Genomic DNA, 14028 nt, shown 5'->3' with positions numbered 1-14028 from the left:
CCCTGCTTCTCAGGCAAATTAGCTGAAGACATAAGCACTAATCTCATTACAGGGATGCAAACAAACTAGTGTAGGAAAGAAACAAGTATCATGTCATGTAGTTTTCAATGACATGGAATGACCCATGCCCATTATTTGAATTTGGTTAGTTTAATGAACTGTCAGTGTAGGTATAGTTATAGGCCTGTGTTGCCAGGTGATATTTCTGTTAGTTCTGACCATAAGTAAAGAGTGAGAGGGGGCAGAGAGAAGCCAGTCTGGAGGAAGACCGTATTGAGGCATGAATCACGTTTGTTTTCAATGTCAGCAAGGGGATATCCGCTTTTCTTTAGCATAGCTGCCATTTGAAGCTGACAGTGACTCATTGGTGCAACCTTGAGCCATCAGCCATCCACTACTTTGTACCCAAATAGCACAAAAGTCACTCAATCCCCACCACCCATGATCATGTCTATACATTTTGACCGATGGAAATAAACTGTTTGTACAAAATCCAATGAAACGTATTTTCTGGGTTATTTTTTTGTTTCTATAGCTAGACGTTTATTAAAGGTTAATTGTTCAGTTCACCCAGTGAACTTAACCTTAGTTTACTGGCACACATCTACAGATTCTGTATAGGCTGTGCTCTAGTTTTCATGGTAGCAGATGAGGGAGCGAGGGAAAGCAGGCCAGGGAGTTACTGAAAGATGGATGAATACCCATGGCGGTAGGTACTCCTGCATGGCTGCCACAGCTGATCCTCCTGTCCTTGGCCCTTGCTGTGGGTGACACGGCAGACTTTACGGAGTGGCCATGGGTGAATCTCAATATTTTCTTGCAAACCCCTTTCTACTCCTTCTCAAAACGCATCGGAGGGGAACATTGGTCCTTCTCCTCTAATAGGGGTGAGAAGATAATTTCAGAGCCCATGTCCTAACACTACTCATCTAGACTATTTAGGCAGCAGCAGAGTTGATGGTACAACACTACTAAATAGAGCAATAGGCAAGGGTCAGTCAAGGGTTTCCTGACAGCCTTCTATATCATTGGCCAAAACACACTACAGTCATTAAATAAATCAGGGTTCATAGACACAGTCGAGTATTTAGGAGAAAAACGCCTCCCCATAACTCAACCAACGGCGCTACAAGCCTTGGCAAAGGAGGACTTAACTTTAATTCGACAATCATACATAGTTTTATACATTTAAATCTTATACAAAAAAATAAATGTACAGGGAGGAGATGAACAGCGGTAGCGTCTCATAATAAATACTGTAAACCGTGTGCTGCTGTGTGCCTGTGGCATTGGGATTCCATACGTTACTATTATGACCCTGTGTGTGCTTCATCTCAGACCACAGGCCTGATACTATCACACATGTAAAAGGCAGTTTGCAGTTTGTTGTATGGGGTCTGATTTGTGAGTGTGTCATTTCCCCAGACTAGATGAGGACCAGCCGAGAAAACATGTCCAGTTGTGAATACTATTATTACATTAATATGGCATCAATCCCTCTCCTCAGAAGCATTGCATAACGTAACAGAGATACAGTAGATATATTATATCAATAGGAGAGGCCTATATAAGCAATAAATGTGGAGTGGCAATCACTCATTGACGAAACGTGCCAGTCGATTGGCTAACATTAGCCAAGATTGATAGCTGTGGCAAGAGTTTCCAAATAAATACAAGACAGTGCCCCTCTTCTCCAAGCGTTTCACCTCAAATGAAGAGGTCACGATATTGGCTTTCAGAGCAAGGCTTCTCTTGCTCTCACTAGTGTTCCACTACACGAGGCCGGTCCTTTCCTTTACATGCGGAAGACTGGAGCTGGGTAATCTAAGGTTGGGCTAAAAACTCCCCTCTTGGTCATATGCCTTCTGTTGGAGCAGAAGCCGAGAGGACTAAAAGGAGGGCTGTCTTTTTCTGAAGTCCTTCTGGTTTTCTAGCTGCCAGCATGAGCCTCTCTCCTAACTGTGGAGATGGGTGGGGGCAGTACAGTAAGCAGGAGGAAATGGGTCCATGCTGTGATGAATGGCCAAGGGATTTCAGACAGACTGATAAGGTCCATCAAATTTGTCCGTACCGCCTGAAGTGGTCGTATCGGTCTGCTCCACCTGAAAAATCGCTCTATCGTTAAGAGTCTGTGGAGGTCCCGGGTCACCGGCTGATGTCGCGGTTGCCCTCCCAGCTCTTCCCCCCCACTGCATCGCCTGCTGTCCCCGATTCGAAGAAAGGGTGTCTGAGGGAGTCTGCCAGGGCCAGGCGCTTAGCGGGCTCGTATTCCAGCATGCTCTCAATCAGGTCAAACAACCGATGGTGCTCCTCGGCTTCCGACAACAGGTACCTCTGAGAACATACAGAGATGTGATCAACATAATGAAAATCAGGAAAATGTGAATACTATATTTGGGGTTAGGGTTCATTTCAATAATGTCTAAATAGAGGTTGATATCAGAAATCCCTGGTTAATCCGACATGGGGGGGGGGTGAATGGGAAGGAAGATAAGTAGTGGGGTGCTACACAAGGAGCTGCTCTCTTACCCGTAAGGGTTTGCAGTTCTCCCTCACGTATCTCCCAGCTGACGAGCTCTCGTCCCAGTCCAGACGGCCACGGTAAAAATATTTCTGCTTCCTGAGTTAAAGGGGAGAGAGAAATTATTGCAAAGATTGAGGAAGAGCGGCATATATAGATAAAAACAGTGTGTGCGCAGGGGCAGCAGCATGGAAGAGTTGCCATAGGGTTCAATACCCACAGACAAAGATCCCCAACAGGCCCTTTGATGTGGCATAAACCTACAACTTCACTTTGATGCTCTGCGTCAACAACTAGACAAAGCAACACTATGGGTGTGTGTGATGGATGACTTTGACCTGCAACTACACAGATGCACCTGGTCGTGTGTGTATGTGTGAGCTCTGACCTTGTCTTGCGTATCATCCTGGAGGGCACCGGCCCCAGTATTCTCTCCATCATGGCCAGATGCTCCCTGTTATCATGAGTCTGAGGGAGGGATGAACAAACAAGACAGCAAAGGTAAATCTTAATTGCATCTCTTTCAGTGTATAAATGGCCATAAATGTAGATTGTGGATATCAGCAACGAGACCGATGCCAACACACACCATTATCTATCTTGCAACAATTTGACTGATAGCACAGAGTAAAATTTGGCCATAAATGCTGAGAGCTTTGAATAGAATGAGTGGAATAGTATGAGAGCGCCATCACCTATGGCGTTAGCATAGCCAGGCAGAACTCGGAACACGGAGAACAACGTCAACCAAGGGTTGGTCCCAATTGGATTAGCAGCTGTGTCTCTCTGCTGCGCTCTCTGGCTCAGTGTGTGTGTGTTTGCTTATGTGTGTGCGAAAGCCATTCTGGGCTTTGTTCAGTCCTTCCTGACAACCCGAATCGACCAGACACGGAGAGTAATCTTGGAAGGCAGCTGTCGCCACAGACAGTATGGGATTGGGAAGGGAAGGGAAGTGGGGCTTTACCTGGAACAAGGTGAAGCCCAGGTAGTACTCGAACAGGATGCAACCGATGCTCCACACATCACACGGCTGGCTCCAGCCCAGCTCTACAGGACAAAACACAGAATGGGTAAATGTTTTTGGGGGTGGTTTCCCGGACACAGATTAAGCCTAATACTGGACTAAAAGTATTGTCAATTGGGATACTCCATCTGAATTGGTGCTGTGTAGGCTGGTGGAAACTAATAAAACAATGAAAAAGCTCAATGTAAGACCCTAGCCTCACACGCTTGCTCCAGTGCTTCGACTTATCAAAAGCAACAACCAAAGTTTCGGCAGCAGCAGCTTTCTGCCTTAAAATTGGTTGTGACTTCACAACTAGCATCATAGATCAAGAGGGTGAAGATTTAGCTTCTTTAAATAGAACAAGGACTCATACAGGCCACATAACAGACCATGGGTAAGCTTACACATTAAGCTTTGAAAGTATGTGAAAAGACAATCAACTCAGCTCAACTCTGAGCAAGCACACTCGACTAATTGTCTCATGTACTGCAAAGTGAGTACAAAGCCAGTCAACTGTGCTTAATGTCTGACTGTGGGTTGCTGTTCAGTGTCTACCTGACTGGAACCGAACTGGCAGATTATGGCAGTTAATGCCACTGCTAAGGAACACCCCCTCTGTTTTAGAATAGCCCAACCAGACAGACTATACGTCATGTGAATTTTGTTTTTAATGTTCATAAACTGAGCTTCACTTAAAACACTGTCTATTACTAAGAATTTGTAAGGTTCTTATTGAAATAGAATATATAGAGGCCAGTTTACAATAGTCAGTAAGGTTTATTTACGAGAGCGCTGCTGTTCATTTACAAAGACATTCCTTTTATAACTTTCTCTTACCCTACCTACACACATGCATACACACCAACCTTTGGAAATTCTCATGAAGTCTCACCACAGTTTATTACCACTAAGCTAACAGTTCCAGTCTCCCCCAGATACAAGAGCTCTGGAGGGGCTCTCCCTGTCTTATCTAATCTCCCCAGAGTTACAGCCAGGTCGGTTCAAACATAGGTTAATGCTCCTCTCTGTTCTCTTTCGACACACACATACATTCCTTTCTTCCTAGGTCTATGCTACATAACCCCTTCCTAATGAACAAACATTATTTATCATTATAGAAAGACAGGGTAGAATTCTGTTAGTTATAATTCTACGTTAAATGTATACATCATTTAGTCATTATTCATAATAATCATAACACTATAGCAGTCCATTGTCAATGTAGTGGCTACACCACCCTTAGTTTAGAATAGTCCTCATCCAATTGTTCAGCTAACTGACCTGAAGGAAGATAGGGCTAACTCTGGAACGTCACTCACCTAGTATGACTTCCGGGGCGCGGTAGTGCCGTGTGGAGACGATGGTGCTGTGGTGCTCATGGTCAAATGTGGCGCTACCAAAGTCCACCACCCGTACGTCCGTGCTCTTCACTGTCCGCTCGTCGCGCTTCTGTAGGGAGGAAGGTGAAAAAGGACATGGCTTAGAACCTTATAGTTTTGTTAAAAATAAAAGGCAGAATGCAACTTTTTTTTCAAACCTCATGAAACACATAAAGCTAAACTTTTAGACAATTGGCCAATGAATGATACCTTGATTAGTCCTGATATCTAGTAACATTGACATTATCTATTTTCATGCTCCTGACATTAAACCATACCTGTATCCAAACTGAAAATGATTCCCATTTGTTTTGGTACATTTAGGTCTAATTGTTATTTGCACTTCAGGCAATAGCTGACTGCCAAAGCATTTGCGATGACACTCAGCCTGTGTCCCAAATGGCATCCTTTCCCCTATATAGAGCACTACATTTGAACAGGCCCTGGTTAAAAGTAGTGCACTATTAGGGAATATGGTGGTACCATTTGGGATGTAGCCTCTGAAAGCAAAACAGGCTCTGCAGAAAGCCTATTATCCTGAGGCCCGACTCCTCGTCTCACCTTCTCTACATTATAGGTCATAGTGAAGTCGGAATTGACAAACAGGATGTTTTCTGGCTTCAGGTCTGTGTGCGTCAACTTGGTATCATGAAGAACTGTGAGGAAAAAAAAAAACAATTAAAATCCCAACAGCCATTCACATTCGATGGTGGTCAACGAAAAGAACACTCTTCTGATAGGTGTGTTTGAACCAACGATGCCCTCATGTGGCTAAAGACTTCTTATTGCAAACAATGGTGGCATTATAGTCCAATTCCTACCTCTCTAGGTGAGTAAAGAGGGGGATGGCTAAATCAACAAAAAGGAATGAATGAAGGCTTGTGTCACGGTAGTGATAGGGGTCTATGTAGGGCATTGGTTGTTAGAGTGAGACTTATGACCAGTTGGTAGGTCATGTTGAAATTGTTAAATAGAATGTGCTCTTGATAACTCATCTGGTTGAACAAAGGCAATAAATACAAGATAGTAGCGTAATATCGGTGTGCACTTACACTTGACAGCTAGGCTGTGGAGTGACAATTGACTAGTTGACTGCTAGTTTCTGCACTTATGTCGGGCCATTATTGTGAAAGAAAATGTGTTCTCAATTACTTACCCGGTTAAATAAAGGCAATATTTTTTTTATATGCAAATAAATATATACTTACACTTGACGGACAGGCAGAGCTGGTAGGCCATGTGTCGGACCTGGGCGATGGAATAGGGCAGGTAGTTGTTCTCCTTGAGGAAGTCGAAGGTGCTGAGGGCCAGCAGCTCGAAGGAGATACACATGTGGCCGTGGTAGTCGAACCAGTCATACATCTGCACACACAGGCTGGGAGGAAAGATGAGAGGGGTTACATAACTAACAATGTAAACATAAGTCAATAAAAACAAAATGACACAGGGTCCTGTGTAATTAGGGGTTTTCTTCAGGATCAAAAGGGGGGCTTAGGTGGTGGGTGTGGCAATGGGCGTGGTAAGCAAGGCTGAATTTCTGAGGCCACCCCATCTCAGTGATGTAGAGAAAGGTTTGCATTTATTAAGCCAACTTTATGCATATCTACAGATTTCTCCATGGAGCCGAGAGATATTTTTGCAGTTTAAAAGCTCATTTCCTGCAATTCTACACAGTTGGCCATGGAGCTGAGAGAAAAATGGTGTCGTTTTAAAGCTCAACGTGTTAAACCTAATAAAATCAATACCTCTAAATTGGAATTTTCAAGTCTTCTTGATTGTCTAGCTTTTATTTTGGTGACTGTGAGTTCTCAAAGATTATATTATTTCAAAATATAATGGTCCATTATCTTTTCTACATACTTCATACCCGATTTTAGTCATTTAAGTCCATTCCTGAAAATGAATGTAATTACACTGTTTGGAGAAAGTATTTAAATTGGAGAAAAATCCCTGGTAATGAACAATACACCGTAGTGGTCTGAGTCAGTAGTAGGCTACTCACTGTTTGTTTTCCGGATCTTTCTCATTGATTCTCTCCAGCACATTGATCTCCAGACGAGCTGCTTCCTTGTATTTCTCCACATTTTTTATGATCTTCAGAGCAACAGCGGCCCCTCCCCTGTAAGACAAATACAGTATGAATGACAAAGACATAACTAACCACACCACATGATGAATATAGACACAAAACACACGAGGGAATACCTTGCGGTGCAAAGCTGTGATTCCCTAAATTAGGTCCATCTACATAACCCGAGTTAGTGCTGTTGCTTGGGAACCTGGTGTCACAGGTTTGGTAGCTAAAATAAGATGGATACCCGAAGGATAGCTTTTGAAAAAATATTTTTCAGCCTCTTTAACATGATACATTTGTCCAAACTTGTTGAGCCATGAAATTCCACCTTATTTCATACAAGCAAACTGTATTGTGATGAGTACATTCTATTCCCTTGTCCTTGCATGTTGATTATGCAACATGTTATGTTACCAAAAAGAAGTTAGGCTTTATCGCGTTCAAGTTCAAACTTGTATTGTGCTTCAGGGGGCAGAGGCAGGGACATTAGCACGGAACAAATTTGCATGGGGTATCATTGCCCAGCCCCCTAAACTCAGGACCCATAGAGAAGCACACAGACGTCTATAGTGAGCCTAAGTGCAGGCGCTAATACACCCATAGCAAGCGGCCACGACATGATAGAATAACAGGATCACCCGAAAGAGGAGGGCTCTAACTCTAGAACTACTATTTGTAAATAGTAAACACCTAGTGCAGGTAGAGGGAACACAAAGAACAAAAATAGGACTACGGAGGCTTTAAAAAAGGGCCACCAGCTAACAGTCAGAGCAGTTTTCATACATACCGACGATGGTCAATACATTGCATCACCCTCCCAAAGGTGCCTTCCCCCAGAGTGCTGACAATCTCATCTGGAAGACAGACAGAGAGACAGGGAAAGAGAGTGGGAAAGAAGGGAAGAGAAGAATTAGACATGTGGACCGGAGCAGGGACATCAAGGCAAAAAAAAGTGACAGGCATTTCAATACTAGCACCCATCCCCCTTTTCAGGTTGTGGACAAATGGGATGCCAAAAAGAATGTTTACTTTTACACGGTCCTAGATAACCTATGATAATCGGGGTCCACACACTACCAGAACAAATTATGGGAAAATGTTTGAGTGCCCCCCAGCAGCCTATAGGAAAGAAAACCAAAAGTATATTCCTACAGATGTTTTGGTGGTGTGCCTAATTTAGAGCAAGGGTGTCGGGGGGGGGGGGGGGGTTACTGGTTAACCTATGTAATTGAAAAACCCACTCAAGCAAAACTTCTGAAATAAGTGTAAATGTGCAGGCTAAGCAAATAAATTTGGTTTCAAACTGGAAGAACATACAAGTCATGCCAGGGATACGAGCTGGAAAATGGTAAGACTATATGTTAAGTGGGTGGGTGTTATGAGATCATGGATCATAATAACTGTGCTTTTTTAAGCATACAAATCATGCTCTTAATTTACCACTACAAAGACTTCTATAAAGTGTAGCATTAAAAAGATGCAACACTGTCAAAGGTCAAAAATGCAACACCGCAGACAAGGCCCTATGGATGTTAACTAGGTAGGCCTCATGTTAGTTTTGAAGGAAAGGGCTAGATATGAGGGGTTGCAAAACTATTCAAAACAAACGTTCCTAATTGCTTTTCCCACTTAATGTATTACAAAAAAAATATTTGTTTTAGACCTGGACTTTAAACTAAAACGCAAGAGACACTTAAGAAGTTGAGGAAATGTTGTGTTAGGGGAAAACTCTATCTCTGATATAAAACCACAGCTAGATAGCCTCAACACAACGAGCAGTATTTATCTAAAACCGATATCCTCAACATTTTTTTGGTGTGCTATCCACACACGCTTTTTGAGCTAGAGCGAACAGCATTCTACCATGGCATCATCATCAGGCACTCCCCTGTCAGTGAATGCTCTATGGTTTTAAATACTCATATGGAGAAGGGTTACGATAGAGTAGTGGCAGTGAGTACATCTCTCTTGCAGGACGTCCCCACTCCGACAGATCAGGTGCCCTTCCTCGTCGTCCCTCACACTCAGTGCCCGCGTCCGGCTGTCACTCCGCTGTTTGCAGCCCCCACAGCATTAGCAGGTCACGACACGACCGACAGGGGACAGGGGGTTTTCGGGGGCAGCCGTAGCCACGGCGATGGAAGGCGGCACAGGTAGAGGAGGGAGGAGGAGGGTGATGTTGTAGTTGACGTAGTGGTTGTAGGTGGGTGTGGTGGTCATAGGGCGATTCGTATGACACCACGTGAGGAAATATATAACGATAGGGATATAGTGCAAGGGAACAAGTCAAAGATCACATTTTGTCCTCTGCTTCTCTCCCCCTCTACCTTTTAACCCGTGCTATTACAAATAAGGAAGCAACCTGCATATCCATCCATTCATCCAACAAAAAGCCAATTCAGAAAATACCAAAAATATCTACATCAACTATGATATTGCCCACTTAAAACGAAACAGAGTACTTCCCAAGAAAACAAATAAAATGAGAGGATGGTAAGGCAATCAAGCAAAAGATAGTTCAAGATTAAAATCATCAGTGATACATAGATACATGCCAGCCTATGGTCCTCTCTCTCATTTATGTCTACTTAACGCAGAAGGCGAGAATGTGGATGATGCTTTATCCACGTGGGTCCAAAAACAGTCAATGTCTCACTACACAACTCATTTTATGAGAAGACTGTAGAAGGTAAATCTGGATTTAACTAAGCTACTCAAATCCTGCTGACAAAAACAAAACAAAATATTGTACTACTTACCAAGTCCAGGAGCTGTGGACAAGAGAAGGTAATAGAGAAGTAGAGAGACAGAAAGACGAGGAGAAGAGAAAGATAGAAAGGAGCGGGAGGGTTAAAGGACAAGCTCGGGCCGGGCTGTACTCACCGAGGAGGATGGGCTATAGGACCTGGTTCTACGCCGCCTTCGTTTGTGCTTACGCCTGCTGCCCTTCCTTCGGTACGACTCCTCCCGTTCCCTCTCGCGCCCCCTCCGGTAGTCGCACATGCTCGGTGAGAAGTCACGTGCGTAGTAACCGCCGTCGGCTGCTGCTGGTGCACCTCCATGTTCCCTTTCCCTGTTTCCGCGGTCTCGTTCGTGGCTCTGGTCCAGGCGGCGGTAGCCCTCACAGTAGCGCCGGTCGTATGGCCTGCGGTCTGCCGAGCGATTATCGTAGCTGCAAAAGAGGCGCCCAACACCATGGGTTAAAGCAGTGGTGACCACCAACTCAGGCTACACGTTATTCAATGAATGCCATCAGTGCCCTTTGATATTGGTACATGAACCTATTGAGAGTTTAACAAACATTTCTACCAGATAAACTATCATAAGGTACAAAAGCTTACATACCAATTATTTTGTTTGCAAGTACACAAATATAACACAGCCATACAAACAGACCTCCTGGAGCGAGCGTAGCTTCCCTCCTGTCGGTTTCCCCGTCCCCTTCTGTCTCTGTCCCGATCCCTCTCCCGGTCACTGCTAGAGGAAAAAGAGGGCGATCTGCGGTGCCTCTGCTTGCGTCCTCTGTCTCTGTCCCGGTCTTGATAGCTGCTCCGGCTGGCCCTTTCTGAGGACGGGTACCGCCTTGAGTGTGGCATCTATGACAAGACATGTTACTTGGTATTTCATTGCCGTTGGTGAGGGGTTGGATTGCACTCAGTAAGGAAGGGATACAGAACAGCTGCATGGTGGGGGAAAGGAAGAAAAATAGTCAAAGAAAACCAGGTGAGGATCCATCCTCAGCTCTCCCATCAAACCATTAAACTCTGGAACTGTTTTAAAGTCACCATTGGCCTTATGGGAAATCACTGAGCGGTTTCTTTCCTTTCCAGAAACGGAGTTAGGAAGGACGCCTGTATCTTTGTAGTGACTGGGTGTATTGATACACCATCCAAAGTGTAATTAATAACTTCACCATGCTCAAAGGGATACTCAATGTCTGCTTTTTTATTTTTACCCATCTAGCAACAGGTGCCCTTCTTTGTGAAGCATTGGAAAATCTCCCTTGTCTTTGTGGTTGAATCTGTGTTTCATTTGCTTGACTGAGGGACCTTAAACAACATTGTATGTGTGGGGTACAGAGATCAAATCAAATCTGATTGGTCACATACACATATTTAGCAGATGTTATTGCAGGCGTAGCAAAATGCTTTTGTCCCTAGCTCCAACAGTGCAGTAGTATCAAACAATTCACAACAATACACACAAATCTAAAAGTTAAATGGAATTAAGAAATATATAAATATTGGGACAAGCAATGTTGGAGTGGCATTGACTAAAATACAGTATAATCCATATATACATATGAATTGAGTAAAACAGTATGTAAACATTAAAGTGACTAGTGTTCCATTATTAAGGTGACCTGTGATTCCATGTCTATGTAGACAGTGCAGCAGCCTCTAAGGTGCAGGGTTGAGTAACTGGGTGGTAGCCGGCTAGTGATGGCTATTTAACAGTCTGATGCCCTTGAGATAGAAGCTGTTTTTCAGTCTCTCGGTCCCAGCTTTGATGCACCTGTACTGACCTCACCTTGTGGATGATAGAGGGGTGAACAGGTCGTGGCTGGGTGGTTGATGACCTTGATCTTTTTGGCCTTCCTGTGACATCGGGTGCTGTAGGTGTCCTGGAGGACAGGCAGTGTGCCCCCAGTGATGCGTTGAGCAGACCGCACCACCCTCTGGAGAGCCCTGTGGTTGAAGGCATTTCAGTTGCTGTAGCAGGCAGTGATACAGCCTGATAGGATGCTATCAATTGTGCATCTGTAAAATGCTTGTGTCCCTAGCTCCAACAGTGCAGTAGTATTTCTTCTGAATGTCTTCAGCCTCCTGAGGTTGAAGAGGCGCTGTTGTGCCTTCTTCACCACATTGTCTGTGTGGGTGCATTTCAGATTGTCAGTGACGTGTACGCTGAGGAACTTGAAGCTTTTCAACTTCTCCATTGCGGTCCTGTTGATGTGGATAGGGGCGTACTCCCTCTTCTGTCTCCTGAAGTCCACGATCAGCTTTTGTTGACGTTGAGGGAGAAGTTATTTTCCTGGCACCACTCTGCCAGGGCCTTCTCCTCATCCCTGTAGGCTGTCTTGTCATTGTTGGTAATCAGGTTCTACCACTGTTGTGTCGTCTGCAAACTTGATAACTGAGTTGGAGGCGTGCCGTGGCCACGGAGTCATGGGTCAACAGGGAGTACAGGAGGGGGCTGAGTACACACTAAAATTAGGTACTCATTTAATCATGGTAAACACCAGTTGTGGAAAAAGTACACAAATAGTACACCTTAGTAGAAAATTACTCAGGTAAAAGTGAGTCACCCAGTAAAATACTACCGGAGTAAAAGTCTAAAACTATTTGGTTTTAAATGTACTTAAGTATCAAAAGTAAATGCAACTGCTAAAATATACTTAAGTATCAAAAGTAAAAGTATAAATCATTTAAAATTCCTTATATTAAGCAAACCAGACTGCACCATTTTCCTTTTTACGGGTAACCAGGGGCACACTCCAACATCATTTACATACGAAGCCTGTGTTTAGTGAGTCCGCCAGATAAGTGGCAGTAGGGATGTGGTCTTGATAAGTTGTGTGAATTGTACCAATTTCCTGTCCTACTAAGTATTCAAAATACTTTTGGTTGTGAGGGAAAAAGGTATGGTGTAAGAAGTACATTATTTTCTTTAGGAATGTGGTCAAAAATATAAAGTACAGAACCAAAAAAACGACTTAAGTACTTTAAAATATTTTTACACCACTAATAAACACTTATTTCACAGAGGTGAGGCCATGCAACTGATGTAACTTGTTCAAACAAGACATTTAAGCTTTTCATTTTTAATTAATTAGTACAAATTTCATAATTCCACTTTGACATGATTGGGTAAAAATTTAAATGGAACTTTAAATTCAGGCTGTGTAACAACAAAATGTGGAAAAGGTCAAGGAGTGTGAATAGTTGAAGGCACTGTTATTAAGTTGGGGGTGGCCTTATAACGTTATCTAATAAACCAACCAACTGTAACTAACTAGGTACTGTGCTGTACCTAGTTAGTTGATGTCACCTGGCTAAATGTTAACTAAGTAATGTCGTGAGTTAATCACTGTGCCAGTTTAGCTAAGTGTGATAGGTAAAGACATGGGATTACCAAAAATGTGTAGTTCGACAACTAGTAAACTAAGTAGCTTGATAAATGGCAATTTGTTGACTCAGACTAGCTAGCACACTACTAGCTACGACATTCTGTCGAATTGGCTGGCTTAACGTAGGTTGTTACTAGCTAGCCGACGCCATTTTCGCAGAAATGCAGGCACACGAATTGCTTTCGTGAAGAATTGTATAAATTGTCATTTTGTTCAAATAAATGTTTGGTTAACTATTTCTGATATTTACCTAACGTTTGCTAATAGTTATTTAGATCGGTTGGCTAGCTAGCTCCCTAATGCTAGCATAACATTGGCTAGCTAGTTAATTTGACCGCCATTTTACCTAGCGTTACCTAGCTACTCGCGTTCGTTAGCTTTGATGCTAGCTGACTATAATTGGACTCGCGTGGATCAACATATCACTGAAACCGGAATACAATGTAGTGCACACGTGTATTTCCATATTATTTTACCGTTATATCAGCCAGGCCTGTGCGTTTATCCCACAGGAAATCCGTGTTTGCGCTTCAATTCCTAGTTTTCACTTCTCACTATTGGTTCAGCTAGCTAGGGCTCTAACCTCGTACAAACCATCCTGATATCGCGAGTTTACATTGTTCCGCTTTAGAGAAACAATGTAAGCTCGCGAGAACAGGATAGTTCGAAGCTACGAGCACTGCTCCCCACAAGTAAACACCCCCTAATTAAAACACTCTTCCAGCCGCAGCCAGACCACAGAGCTACTGTTTTTTTCCGGCCAGACCCTTCTTCAGGTGCGAGCTAGTGCCTTTACTAATGTTTAATACCGTAAGTTCTTCAGAAATAACTTCAACATTTGTGAATATAGTTTACTAATATATTCTGGCAGCACACATTTGCAGAATAAATTAGGAATGCTATAAAGTACATTTAAAT

The 14028-nt window shown here is 43.3% G+C and overlaps 1 protein-coding gene across 4 annotated transcripts; it reads right to left on the bottom strand.

Annotated features, from left to right (window-relative positions):
• Positions 1-1086: 1086 nt before the first annotated feature.
• Positions 1087-13739, bottom strand: LOC139373319 (dual specificity protein kinase CLK2-like). 4 transcript variants are annotated; one of them, XM_071113707.1, is made up of 14 exons: positions 13587-13739; positions 11511-12176; positions 10377-10576; positions 9864-10152; positions 8942-9032; positions 7768-7834; positions 6909-7025; positions 6115-6281; positions 5468-5562; positions 4847-4976; positions 3486-3568; positions 2910-2989; positions 2530-2620; positions 1087-2334 (listed from the first exon to the last, which is right to left on the bottom strand). In XM_071113707.1, the coding sequence occupies exons 2-14, from the start codon at positions 11682-11684 to the stop codon at positions 2146-2148; spliced, it is 1773 nt and encodes a 590-aa protein (XP_070969808.1). In that variant the 5' UTR covers positions 11685-12176; positions 13587-13739; the 3' UTR covers positions 1087-2145. The 4 variants fall into 4 exon arrangements, with proteins under 4 accessions (XP_070969808.1, XP_070969809.1, XP_070969812.1 ...); XM_071113708.1 differs by lacking the exon at positions 11511-12176 and having other exon boundaries at positions 13587-13717; XM_071113711.1 differs by lacking the exon at positions 8942-9032 and having other exon boundaries at positions 11511-12187; positions 13587-13690.
• Positions 13740-14028: the final 289 nt, after the last annotated feature.

Source organism: Oncorhynchus clarkii, chromosome 18 (assembly GCF_045791955.1).
Source record: "Oncorhynchus clarkii lewisi isolate Uvic-CL-2024 chromosome 18, UVic_Ocla_1.0, whole genome shotgun sequence".
Classification (NCBI taxonomy): Eukaryota; Metazoa; Chordata; class Actinopteri; order Salmoniformes; family Salmonidae; genus Oncorhynchus; species Oncorhynchus clarkii.
This window is presented reverse-complemented; position numbering and strand designations above follow the sequence as displayed.

Excerpts from the sequence above, each read along its gene's own strand:
- LOC139373319 (XM_071113707.1), bottom strand. The coding sequence starts at position 11,684 with ATGCCTTCAACCACAGGGCTCTCCAGAGGGTGGTGCGGTCTGCTCAAC. Across the intron at positions 10,577-11,510 it reads ACCCCTCTATCATCCACAAG|ATGCCACACTCAAGGCGGTA; the intron begins GTGAGGTCAGTA and ends GTCTTGTCATAG. Across the intron at positions 7,026-7,767 it reads CAATGTATTGACCATCGTCG|GGGAGGGGCCGCTGTTGCTC; the intron begins GTATGTATGAAA and ends TTTGTCTTACAG.